At 42.4% G+C, this 13,250-nt stretch overlaps 1 protein-coding gene and 1 pseudogene across 1 annotated transcript; both read left to right on the forward strand.

Moving 5' to 3' along the window:
• Positions 1–1,209: 1,209 nt before the first annotated feature.
• On the forward strand, positions 1,210–1,533 carry LOC112130120 (small ribosomal subunit protein uS14-like; annotated as a pseudogene).
• A 6,312-nt stretch (positions 1,534–7,845) lies between these two features.
• LOC100438706 (placental protein 13-like) lies at positions 7,846–12,622 on the forward strand. The gene is given in 4 exon segments (XM_009232588.2): positions 7,846–7,860; positions 9,911–9,987; positions 10,489–10,699; positions 12,506–12,622. Coding segments are annotated over 4 exon segments (420 nt in total).
• The last annotated feature ends 628 nt before the right edge of the window (positions 12,623–13,250 follow it).

Raw genomic sequence — 13,250 nt, forward strand, 5'->3', positions numbered from 1 at the left:
CAGGGAAGAAATTTTGTAACTTGAGGACAATCTGGTGGAATTTCCTAATTCCTTCCATTGTTCTCAGGATATTTATTGTGTATAAACATGGTGCTTTGGTCTGTAAAGACTGCCATGCAGGACCTTTAAAAAGAGACACATTTCTGACGTGAAAATTTTAATCCAAACAATAGTTAGAGAATCACAGGAGCCCAAAAATTTCTCTTAAAGAACCTCAAATGTTGATGTTTAAAGATAATTGTGAGGTTTTTCTGATGTATGTGGCAGAATCCTTAGATTTCTATTTGGAAACAAATGGTCATGGTTTAAGACCAGAAAATATGTAGTTTATTGTTGGGATGGGCAGAATTCATACAAATGGACACAGTGAGCAGCTGTTTCACTAGGCATTGTAGCACAGCAAACCTCCCAACACGTGTTGGCTTAGAGAAATCATTTATTCTGACCTTTCTCAGTTAACTGGACTCATGTGAGTGGTAGATCATGTGGTGAGAGTCATGTTTTCTGAAGCATCTTTTAGGCTGGGAATCCAGAGGATGCTTCACTGATGTCTGACCCAGGACTAGAGCTGGGTGAACACCTGGTGGCTGGCTGGTTATTTTATTCCCTACTTCACCTCCCCATTCATGCCTTGAATTTTCTCAAATCATGACAGTCTCATGGTTCTTAGACATAATGAATTATGATTGGCTTCCACTAAAGAAAGCTTTGCAAAATGCTCAGGAAGAAGGTGCAAGGCATCATAGGACCTAGCTTTGAAAGGCAGACAGTATCAGTACTGTGACATTATATTGATCAAAGTGAGCTATACAGACAGCCCAAATCAAAGGGTGGGGATTCCATAAGCTGTGGTTATTTTGACCTGTTGTCATGAGGGAGCATTTTTGGCAACTATTTCCACTCATTCCTCAGTGGCTTAAATGCTTCCCATATTCCAAAAACACTATCCTGTAAGGAACCACTGAATGCAATATGATTACAGAAACAGGCTCAGATTGAAGTTTAGTGTCTTATCATTTAATCAGGATCTGGTGTCCATGAGGTGACTACAAATTATCAGGTGCACTTTCTCTCAACATATGCACTAAATGAATACATTATCTGCCCTATACAAATCAAACATACAAGACTGAAACAGATATAGGAAAATGCAGTGGACACACCTATTTTAGAAGGGCAAAAAATAATAAACAGCACCCTGAAAGCAAGATGGGTCACCAATAGCTCTACTGGAGCTATCCATGAAAATTCAGCCAGGGTTCTCACTCTTGTTACATCTGCTCAAACCAGCATGGCCTTATCCAAAAATACTGTCTTGATATGTGTCGTTTGTGTTCCCATAAGTACTTAAAGGATATATTTTTCATTAAGTTGGACTAAGTGATCTTCCTTGAATTGATATGCAAGACTTACACCCAATGAAAGAAACTGTGCTAGCACATTAAACATGAATAGAGATTAAAACAAAGAAACAAATAAAAACAAACAAGAATAAAAAAGAAAATAGGCAGCAGTCACTCATCCACATTATTGGACCCTATTTTCATCTTCTCTGAAAATGGTGTTCTGCAACAATTGGCTCCATCATCTATTGTCAGTTTCTTGGAACTCCTACCAAGATGGCACAATGACAGCCCTTTTCTCGATACAAGAGCTGTGGTCATCTGGTTCATAGCACAAAAAGAGAACCACTTAGGAGAAGATAAACAGCAAATTACCTAAAAGCCAAACAATGCAGATTGAAGAGGGTCTCATCAAATAACTTCTTTGTCAGCAGGGCCCATATCAGGCATCATTTTGATCATCCTCATCCTGTCTTCCCATGTTCATTGCCGCAGCTTGTTCAACAGCAACCTTACTCATAGGTATGCCTCTCTCCTTGCCCTCCTTTAACCTAACATCCAGTTACCTTGAGGTGTCAATGCACAGTAAATAACACATTCATGCATCTCTTTTTTGTTTCTTTCCAGTATAAACTGAAATTTTCTCCCCTCTCAGTGGAAAGTCTCAGGTTCTTGTTAGGTACACTCACCTCCTTGTATCATCCCACTCACAGTTTTGGTCACTTCTCTATATTGATGATGGAGCATAGGCCTCCTCACCAGCATGGAAGTCATTTTTGGGCAATTAGGGAATTCTTGCTCAGAGTGGATTAAGACTATCTTGGAACCCATAACCCATGAATTTTTTTTTTTTTTTTGAGAAGGAGTTTCACTCTTGTTGCCCAGGCTGGAGTGCAGTGTTGTGATCTCGGGTCACTGCAAACTCCACCTTCCAGTTTCAAGTGATTCTCCTGCCTCAACCTCCCAAGTAGCTGGGATTAGAGGCATCTGCCACCATGCCTGCCTAATTTTTGTATTTTTAGTAGAGAAGGGGTTTCACCATGTTGGCCAGGTTGGTCTCGAATTACTGACCTCTGGTGATCCACCCTCCTCGGCCTCCCAAAGTGCTGGGATTACAGGCGTGAGCCACTGCACCTGGCCAGAACCCATGAATTTCTGAGCAGAACATGAGTTTAATTTCATATCTATATGTCCCTGGATGATTCCATTTTATTTGAATAACCTACAGGGTCCTACATGCTGCCTCTGCTAGACAAACACACAGTGACTGCCTTTTCTTAACTGATATTCACCAGCTTAGTTCAGTTCGCATAGGCCATTTGTTACACTCATCTTTATACTACCTACTATCCTGTGCTCATGGTAGCCAGGAGTGATGTCTCAGATAAAAAGATTACACATAGAGACCAGGAAGCAATGTTCAACAAACAAGTTTTGATTTGCCTTTGGGGACCTACTCAACATCTTTTTCATGCTCCTCAACTTAAATTCACTAAATACAGCATTCCCACTAAATATAGCATTGCTGAAAACATGGAAGGTTATTCTTGGACTCTAAAGCCTTGCCTTCTGAAAGGTCTGTAGGGCTTTTCAGTTTTTGCTGAAAGCCCCGAAAGAATAAGTCTAGTCTTTGAAAATGTCCTTGATGCGTAAGTCCACCAAAGCTGTTTCCTCTGGGGTGCTGTCCGTGGTGCTGAGCACTGGTGCTTCTAGGCCTGTATTGCCAAGTGAGGGGCCAACAAAACAGAACTAGGAAATAAATTTTTTGTTTTGTTTTGTATTTGATAAATTGCAGCTCAAAATATGCATGATATATGGAGCAGGAATTGAATTTGGATTTTCAAACCACAATTTCTGCAATGCCCTCTATCACCATTTTTATTCAGCATAATATTTGAAGTACCAGCCAGAGAGTTCAGCAAGAGAAAGAAACAAATGGCGTCCAAATAGAAAACGAGGTTGAACCATCCATGTTTAGAGATATGATTCTATATCTAGAAAACCTCACAGTTTCCGCCCAATCATTAAGCTGGTAAACAACTTTCGCAAAGTTTCAGGATACAAAATCAATGTGCAAAAATCACTAGAATTCCTATATGCCAAAGACAGTGAACCATAGGGCCAAATCAAGAATGCAATTCCATTCACAACTGCCATAAAAAGAATAGAATATCTAGGGATGTAGCTAACTGGGAGGTGAAAGATTGTTACAATGAGAATTACAAAACACTGCTTAAAAAAGTAGAGATGACCCAAACAAATGGAAAAACATTCCATGCTCATGGATAGCAAGAATAATTATCATTAACACAACCACATTGCCCAAAGAAATGTACAGATTCAATGATATTCCTATTGAACTATCAATAACATTCTTCACAGAATTAGAAAAATCTATTTAAAAGTGAATATGGAACCAAGGGGGTTGAATAAAAAAGATATTTCAAAGCAAAAAGAACAAAGCTGGAAGCATCACATTACCCAACTTCAAGCTGCACTACAGGGCCAGAGTAACCTAACAGCATAGTACTTGCACAAAAACAGACACATAGACCAATGGAACAGAAAAGAGAGGCAAGAAGTAAGGTCCCACAACTACAGCCATCTGATCTTCAACAAAGTTGACCAAACAAGCAATGGAAAAAGGACTTCCTATTCAGGAAATAATTTTTGGATAACTAGCTAGCCACGTGCAGATGATTTAACCTGAACCACTTTCTTGCATTATATAGAAAAATCAACTCAAGATGGGTGAGACTTAAATGTAAAACCCAAAACTATAAAAACGCTGGAAGTCTACCTAGGCAGTACCATTCCGAATGTAGAAGTAGGCAAAAGATTCATGACAAAGATGCCAAAAGCAATAACAAGAAAAGCAAAAATGGGCAAATGGATCAATTTAAATTAAAGAGCTTCTGCACAACAGCAGAACCTATCAACAGAGTCAACAAACAACCTACAGAATAGGAGAAAATATTTGCAAATTATGTATCTGAAAACTGTCTAATATCTAGCTTCTATAAGGAACTTTAACAATTTTACAAGAAAAGAACAAACAACCCCATAAAAAAGGGGGCAAAGGGCTAGGCGCAGTGGCTCACGCTTGTAATTCCAGCACTTTGGGTGGCTAACGCAGGTGGATTGCTTGAGTCCAGAAGTTCAAGACCAGCTTTGGCAACATGGCAAAACCCTATCTCTATGAAAAATAGAAAAATTAGCCGAGTCTTGTCTCAGGCACCTGTAATCTCAGGTACTCAGGAAGCTGAGCTGGGAGGATCGCCTGAGCCCAGGCAGAGGTTGCAGTGAGACGAGATTTCACCACTGCACTTCAGCCTGGGTGTCAGAGTAAAACCCTGTCTCAAAAAAAGTAGACAAAGAACAGGAACAGACACTTCTTAAAAGAAGACATACATGTGGCCAACAAGCATATGAAAAGAAGCTCAACAGCCCTGAATGTTAGAAAAATGCAAATCAAAACCACCATGAGATACCATCTCTTACCAGTCAGAATGGCTAGTATTCAAAAGTCAAAAAATAACAGGAACTGGCAAGCTTGTGAAGAAAAGGGTACACTTACACATTGTTGGTGGCAGTGTAAATTAGTTTAATCATTGTGGAAAGAAATGTGATGGTTCTTCGAATGGCTAAAATAGAACTACCATTCAACCCAGCTATCCCATCACTGGGTATATACCCAGAAGAATATAAATCATTCTACCACAAAGACGTGCACATGAACATTTATTACAACAGTATGCACAATAGCAAAAACATGGAATCAACCTAAATGCCCATAAAGGACAGACTGGGTAGAGAAAATGTGGTACATACACACCATAGAATACTATGCAGCCTCAAAAAAGAATGAGATTATGACTTTTGCAGGAACATGGATGGAATTGGAGGTCATTAACCTTAGTGAACCAATGTGGAAATGAAAAACAAAATACTGCGTGTTCTCACTTAGAAGTGTGAGCTAAATGATGAGGCCCATGCATACCAAGAGGGAAACAACACACACTGAGGCCTACTTAAGGGTGGAGGGTAAAAGGTGAGACAGGAGCAGAAAAAATAACTATTGGGTACTAGGCTTAGTACCTGGATGTGAAATAATCTTTACCGCAAACCCTCATGACATGAGTTTCCCTGCACATGTACCCCTGAACATAAAATAAACGTTTAAAAAACAAAGAAAAAACCAATCTCATCTTTCTTCTGGAATCTGCAGGAGAAACAGTGTCTCTGAAAGTTTGATTCACATGGACATCAAGAGAAAGGAGAGAGTATTGCCAGAGTCCAGGTGTGGGACAGACAGATGAGAGCAGCCCTCACCTGATAGAGCCAAAGGGCTTAGCGTGGGGCAGGTTCATGCAAGGACGTTCTCTACCTCTCCCCCAGATCATCCTGAGGATCAAGGTCAGTGCTGTCCTAGAATCTTTAAAGGCAAAAAGAACAATTTAAAGGCAGAATGTATGATCCGTTAGGTGTCTCTTTCCAATAAGTGTGGGGAAGAGGAATACAGACTATGGGAGTGCTGGTCCCTTAGGTGAGGTCTGCACAGCTGGTATGCAGTACCAGCTACTCAGGATACTGAGCTGGGAGGATCACCTGAGCCCAGGAGCCAGAGGTTGCAGTGAGCCGAGATGGTGCCACACCACTCCAGCCTGAGTGTCAGAGTGAGACCTGTCTTAAAACAATAACAACAAAAGGCGAGCAAAGACAGGAACAGATACTTTTCTTTTCTTTTCTTTTTCTGAGATGGAGTCTCACTCTGTCCCCCAGGCTGGAGTGCAGTGGCGTGATCTTGGCTCACTGCAAGCTCTGCCTCCCATGTTCATGCCATTCTCCTGCCTCAGCCTCCTGAGTAGCTGGGACTACAGGCGCCCGCCACCAGCCCGGCTAATATTTTGTATTTTTAGTAGAGATGGCAAACGCTTCTCAAAAGTAGACATACAGGTGGCCAACAAGTATATAATAAAAGCTCAATATCACTGAACATTAGAGAAATGAAAATCAAAACTACAATGAGATACCATCTCACACCAGTCAGAATGGCTCTTCTTAAAAAGTCAAAAAAGGACAGATGCTGGCAAGGGTGTGGAGAAAAAGGAGCACTTACACATTATTGGTGGCAGTGTAAATTAGTTCACCCATTGTGGAAAGCAGTGTGGTAATTCCTCAAAGAGCTTATAATAGAACTACCATTAAACCCCGCAATCCCATTACTGGGAATGGTGTATACACTACTGTATACACAGAAGAAAAGAAATTATTCTGCCTTAAAGACATATGCATATGAATGTTGATTGCAACACTGTGCACAATAGCAAAGACATGGAATGAACCCAAACGCCATCAAGGACAGATTGGATACAGATAATGTGATACATATACACAATGGAATACTATGAAGCCCTAAAAAAGAATGAGATCATGTCTTTTGCAGGAACATGGATGGAGCTGGAGGCCATTATTTTTAGCAAACTAATGCAGGAACAGAAAACCAAATACTGCATGTTCTCACTTATAATTGTGAACTAAATGATGAGACTCATGGTCACCAATAGGGGAACAACACACACAGAAGCCTACTTGAGGGTGGAGGGTAAAATGTGGGATAGGAGCCGAGAAAATAACTATTGGGTACTACGCTTAGTACCCAGGTGAAGAAATCATATGTACCACAAACCTGATGACATGACTTTATCTGCATATGTACCCCTGAACCTATAATAAAAGTAAAAAAAAAAAAAAAAGAAAAAAGAAAAAAAAACAATCTCACCTTTCTCCCAGAATCTGCAGGAGAAACAATATCTCTGAAACTTTGTTTTACATGGACTCCAAGACAAAGCAGAGAATGTAGCTAGAGCCCAGGTATGTGACAGACAGATGAGAGTGACCCTCACCTGGCAGATCCAAGGGGCCTAGTGTGAGGCAGGTTCATGCAAGAACTATCTCTACTTCTCTCCCCAGATCCTCCTGAGGATCAAGGTCAAAAGGATCTGACCTTTAAAGGCCCTCCCAGAACCTTTAAAGGCAAAGAGAAGAATTACCTTCTAGGTCTAACGTCTTTTACCAAAATTCCCAATTTTTTATTTTTAGTCATTGTACAAATTGAGGAAATGTACACCTTCTGGCTAGATTCTGCGTAATGGAGAAAAGGCTTGAGAGGCACAAAGGCTGGGCTTTACAATCACTACCCCTCACTCCATCATCCTTATCTATGCATTTCCCTGGTAACTCAATCCACAGCCTGGTACCTCTGCCACTGTCATTTCTGCTGCATTACAGACACAGACCTGCAAACATCTATGGTTGTGACAGAGTTTCTTTCTGACACCTGAGTCTTTCTCCTGCTGCATGGAAAGCTTGCTGCGAGGGGCTTGGAATCTGGCATGAAGCCAGAGGGCATCTCTGAGTTGCAGCATTTAAATGATCCCACTCAGAGATTCACACAGAAGACTGGACACAATTCCGAAGAGCCGCCCAGAAGGAGAGAACAATGTCATCACTACCCGTGAGTTGAAAAGGCACAGCCTTCAATAATCTCAAGTCACATAAACCAAGAAAGAAACAGGGGAGGTTTTCTGAGTTGAAAATATGAGCATTCCTACTGTGAATGCATTACGGAGAGTTGTGGGTGTGTAGAAGAGAAACCCTGAGGCTGTGGTATCTGAGATGATTGTGGGTGCGGGCTGTGGACCCTGGACCAGTATAACCCTCTGTGAGGGTGTGGTGGTGTCTGATGAGACTGAACTCTGCTGAGATTAAGTGACTTTAGGTGGGAGGCGGATGACCCACCAGAACGGGCAGGTGTGTGAGTGAGTGTAGGAGTGAGTGTGCTTTGTCTTCCTGTCTGTGATGAGTGTGTGTGAGCACAGCCAGACCAGTGCATGGCCATCTTTATGTGCGCAGTGAGCAAGTGTGTGTAACTCAGTGAGTGGCATGGCTCTGTGTAACTGTGGGTGTGTGTGCTGGGATGTGACTGGGTATTGAAGGGAAAACATGCACATGGCCTTCTGTGCATGTGAAGGTTCCTCTCCACACAGCAGCACCTTTGATGAAGCAGCTGTGTGTCTTTTCATGTGTGGCAATGTGGATCCCAAGTGGCTTAACTGGTGGGGATCTTGGGGATTGTGAGTTACCGAGGACTCGTTTCAGATCACTTATGAGAGCGAAATGTGTCATCAGTAGATGTCTCTTCCCAGTAAGAGTGGGGAAGAGGAATGCAGATTATGGGGGTGATGGTTCCTCAGGTGGGGACTGCACAGAGTGATCAGTGGCTTTTGCCTCCCAGGCTCAGCTTCCCTGTCCCTAGCCCAGCCTGTTCTTCCCATCGTGGAACAGGAGAGTGTGAAGATACTGATTTGCCAGAGAAGAATATTAGAGGTCGTGGTTTCAGAGACAGAATCAAGCAAAATATCCACTGTAAGCTCTGTCTGAACTGAGACTAAACTTGTTCCTCCACTCATGAAAGAACAAGCTCTGTCTGAATTCAGACAGCGCTTACTGTGGACATTACTCAACAAAGCAGCTGGGTTCACTGGTTCATGACTATAATCCCACCAATTTGGGAGGCAAAGATGGGAGGGTAACTTGAGGCCAGAAGTTTGAGACCAGTCTGGGCATCATAGTGAGACGCTTTCTTTAAAAATCTTTAAATATCTGACTGGCAGAGTGGCAGGCACCTTTCACCCCAGCTACACAAGAGGGGGCAGATGTGTGAGGATCACTGCAGTCCAGGAGTTCGACATTTCAGTGAGCTGTGATTGCACCACTGCATGTCAGCCTGGGTGACAGAGCAAGACCCTATCTCAAAAATACAGAAAAATCATCAACCACTTGCAGTCGTTGTAGAAATCAATCATTCCCTCCAGTTATGTCCCTGACCCACAGGCTTCATTTGTGCAAGTACTGGGGCTGTGCTGTCAGTAAAGTGTGCCGCTTCTGGGAAGGATGTCCATTGCCCTTGATGATTGTGATGCATGTACATCCCACACACAGGGGTTTCCTGTTCTTTCGTCATTTCCCTTTCTCTTGCAACAAGTGTTGTTTCTCACCAGAGTGAATTTTTAAATTCTTTCACCCTCAAGCCTTGTTTTCATTTTCCGAGTTGAAAATAAGGCAGGTCAGTGTTTCAGGAGGACTCCCCTGTTCTGTTAGGTCACCCCTAACAGACCCTACACATGCCAGGGATTAGAGTAAAAGTTTCACATGTATTAACTGCTCTATTACTGAGAACACCCTACAAAGTAGGAATTCCTGATATTCTTCCTTGTCCTGGGGAAACTGAGGCAGGGAGAGGTTAAGTAATAGATCTAAGATTGCACTGCTAGTGTAAGGCAAAATGAGGACCGGAATCCAGGCATCCGGGCTCTTGAACAATTGCTCTTACCTATGGATCCACCATATCTTCAGGAATATGGGGCCCTGACTGTGGCAGGTGAAAGGGGAGAGGCCCCAGAGTCTGACCTTTGATCTCTAACCTCCGGCACCATGGGAATCTGTTACAACAGGCGAGATTGCACCTTACCCTTTAGCTCTCACTCACTCTCCATACCTGGCAGGTACCATACACACTGCCTGTTTCCTTGCCTGTTGGTTCCTGCGTGATAATCACAGGGACACCGATCCTCACTTTCGTGTGAGTACTCCATGGTCCAATGGAGGGGGTGGAGGAGAGAAGGGAGAATATTTGCTAAGGGTTTAACCTTATGTGTGAGTGATGTGGAAAAGTCTAGTTGGCATAATGAAGGCCTCATGCAAGTGCAGGCCCTCGAGACCTTCCAGCAACAGACATGAGCCCTGTAGAAACTGCATGTGGGCCAGCCGCGGAACCTAGGGGAGAACACTCAGTGGGTTTGGGTTGTGGCTGTTTATTAAAGGGCATAGAATTTTCAGGAAATGAACAAGTCATAGGCCCATGTCACTGACTGGCACTCAGTTTTTGTCTGGGGATGAGGAGCACAGCATCGCCCTGCCTGGGAGCACGAGGAGCTAAAGCATCCCCACAGGGACCAGGACTGCAGTATCATCAGGGAGACTTTTTGCCCTGGGTAAAGGGGGGAAGGGATTTGTGTGTGTTTCGAGTGTGTGTCTGCACAATGGGGGGACCTGCCCAACATGCTGTGTGCTTTGACCTCAGCAAGGACCCACAGCTGGAGGTGAATTTCTACACTGGGATGGATGAGGACTCAGATATTGCTTTCCAATTCTGACTGCACTTTGGTCATCCTGCAGTTGTGAACAGTCGTGTGTTTGGCATATGGAGGTATGAGGAGAAATGCTACTATTTACCCTTTGAAGATGGCAAACCATTTGAGCTGTGCATCTATGTGCGTCACAAAGAATACAAGGTGAGTACTTCAGGATCTTCCAGCACCAGAGCTCTGTGGGCTCCTACAGCAGGAGGCAGCTTTTATTGACCTGGTGCCACCGGTCCCTTGGGGCCCATCTTCCAGAACTACTCCTGTTTCAGGTTTTCATCACGGAGCACCCTCTGCTTGCACTGCCATCCTCAGCTCTTTCCCAAATCTTACCTAGATCAAGGTCGGCTCACCTGCCATTTCCCCCAAAGTGGAGAATCTCCTCTGTCTTTTCCCATAGTGCTCATTTCTACTTATGCCATTTTTTAAATTTTCATTTAGCTGAATGTATACTATATACTTAAGAAAAATGTGGTTTTAATCATTCAAAAATTATGTTTCACTTTTGGGCCCAATTCTACTAATAAGAACAGCATTACTAGAGTTCTGCTCTTCTTCAGAATCTTTTTATTTTTTTATTTTTTTGAGACAGAGTCTCACTTTGTCATCCAGGTTGGAGAGCAGTGGTGTGATCACAGCTCATTGCAAACTCCACCACCCAGATTCAAGCAATTCTCTTGCCTTAGTCGCCCAAGTAGCTGGAATTACAGGTGCATGCCATCACACCTGGTTAACTTTTGTATTTTTAGTAGAAGCAGAGTTTCACCATGTTGGCCAGGCTTGTCTTCAACTCCCGACCTTGTGTGATTTGCTCACCTTGGCCTCCCAAAATACTGGGATTACAGGCGTAAGCCACCTTGCCCAGCCCTTCAGAGGAAATCTTTTCCTATGGAAGCATATAGATATGTCTGTGATTGCATTTGTTTTTAAGCAAATCCTGGTATAAGTTGCTCTACACATTACACTTTAGCAACTAAGTTGATTTGTTGTCAAAGAATATATCTTGAAGACATTATTAATCCATGGTGCTGCTTCAGTTTTTAAAGACTGCATAATATTGCATTAAAAAGTTTACCCAAAATTATTGAACTTGACGCTTTTTTGGGCATTAAAGTTGTTTCCAGTATTTTGCTCTCACAAATGATGCTGTATTAAGTTTTATAGTCAATCAATCCTCTTGTCATTACTAATTTCCCAATACTTATACTGGAAGATAATTAGAAAAAAAATGAAAAAACCAGCTCAAAAATGTGTAAATTTTAAATTTGAAAAATTAACACTAAGAAGGTGACTTTCTCTATAGCCTCAATATAAGGAATATATCCATACTTTCCATATTTTTTGGCTTTCTCTAATGAGTAGGCCAAAAGATTCACATCTTATTCAGATTCAAGTGAGGGATCTTTTCCTATGCTTAAAAGTTGTTGAAGATAATATCCTATGTTATACAAGACCTGTCCTCCTTTAACTTTCTAAGAACCTGGGTTTCATTCTTTGCCACTAACACCTCAGATGTCGGCTACTCCAAAGAGGAACTGTGCCATCAGTAGTGAAAGGCAGTCACAGTTCATGGAACTGAAAAGTATGCATTCAATGAACATGGTCTAGCACTAACCCTGTGGCAGGTCCTGTGCGAGATGCAGGGTCTCAAGTTCCTGAGACACAGTCCCTGGTGATGGGGATCTTCCAGGTTGGAAGGGAGGCCGAGTAAACAGAGACTGTGTGACACGGTGTATAACTTCACTAGGTGAATGAGAGAAAACATTAGAAATAAAATGAGCAACTGTCTCAAATAGACACGAAACGTAGCGTGTAAACAGAAGTGTGTCTACTAGGTTCACTTGTGCAACTAGGAGTTTTCATGGGGAAGGTTATTTGTAATTGGGCAGAGAAGAGAAAGGGCTGAAAACCTGTTTGGTGGCATACTGTCTTTCTGATGCATTTTTCCTCTTGTAGGTAATGGTAAATGGCCAACACATTTACAACTTTGCCCATCGATTCCCGCCAGCATCTGTGAAGATGCTGCAAGTGTTGAGAGATATCTCCCTGACCAGAGTGCTTATCAGCGATTGAGGGAGATGATCAGACTCCTCATTGTTGAGGAATCCCTCTTTCTACCTGACCATGGGATTCCCAGAGCCTGCTAACAGAATAATCCCTCCTCACCCCTTCCCCTACACCTGATCATTAAAACAGCACCAAACCTCACATGATTGGTTCTTGCTTTAAGAGAGGAAAAGAGGAAGTGGTTGTCCCCAAGAGAGTCCAGAACATTCTATGGGATGCATCAGGAAATCAAAGGGGATAAACCTTCCTGTGACAAAGGGAGTGAGTGACAAGGTCCCTGGAATGTCTAAGAAGACATTAGAAACAACATTCTTCTATAGTACATAGTTGATGTCAGACAGTCTGAACCAAAATCCTTACCCAATGTCAGATGACTCACCGCACTGAAATGTTAGGTAGCTGTTTACAGCCACACAGGTATACCTAGTGGCTTTGGGCAGAACCTGTAACTTGAGGGAAATCGTGTGGAATTCCTTAATTTTTTTCATTGTTCTCAGGATGCTTATTGTGTAGGCACATTGTGAAGTTTTCAATCTAAGTAGTAGGGAAATATTGGAGCCCAGTGTTTTCCTTAAAGAATCTCAATTATTCTTATTTCCAAATATTCAAAGATTTTTCCATTTTATGTGTGCAG

Source organism: Pongo abelii, chromosome 20, assembly GCF_028885655.2.
Source record: "Pongo abelii isolate AG06213 chromosome 20, NHGRI_mPonAbe1-v2.0_pri, whole genome shotgun sequence".
Taxonomy (NCBI): Eukaryota; Metazoa; Chordata; class Mammalia; order Primates; family Hominidae; genus Pongo; species Pongo abelii.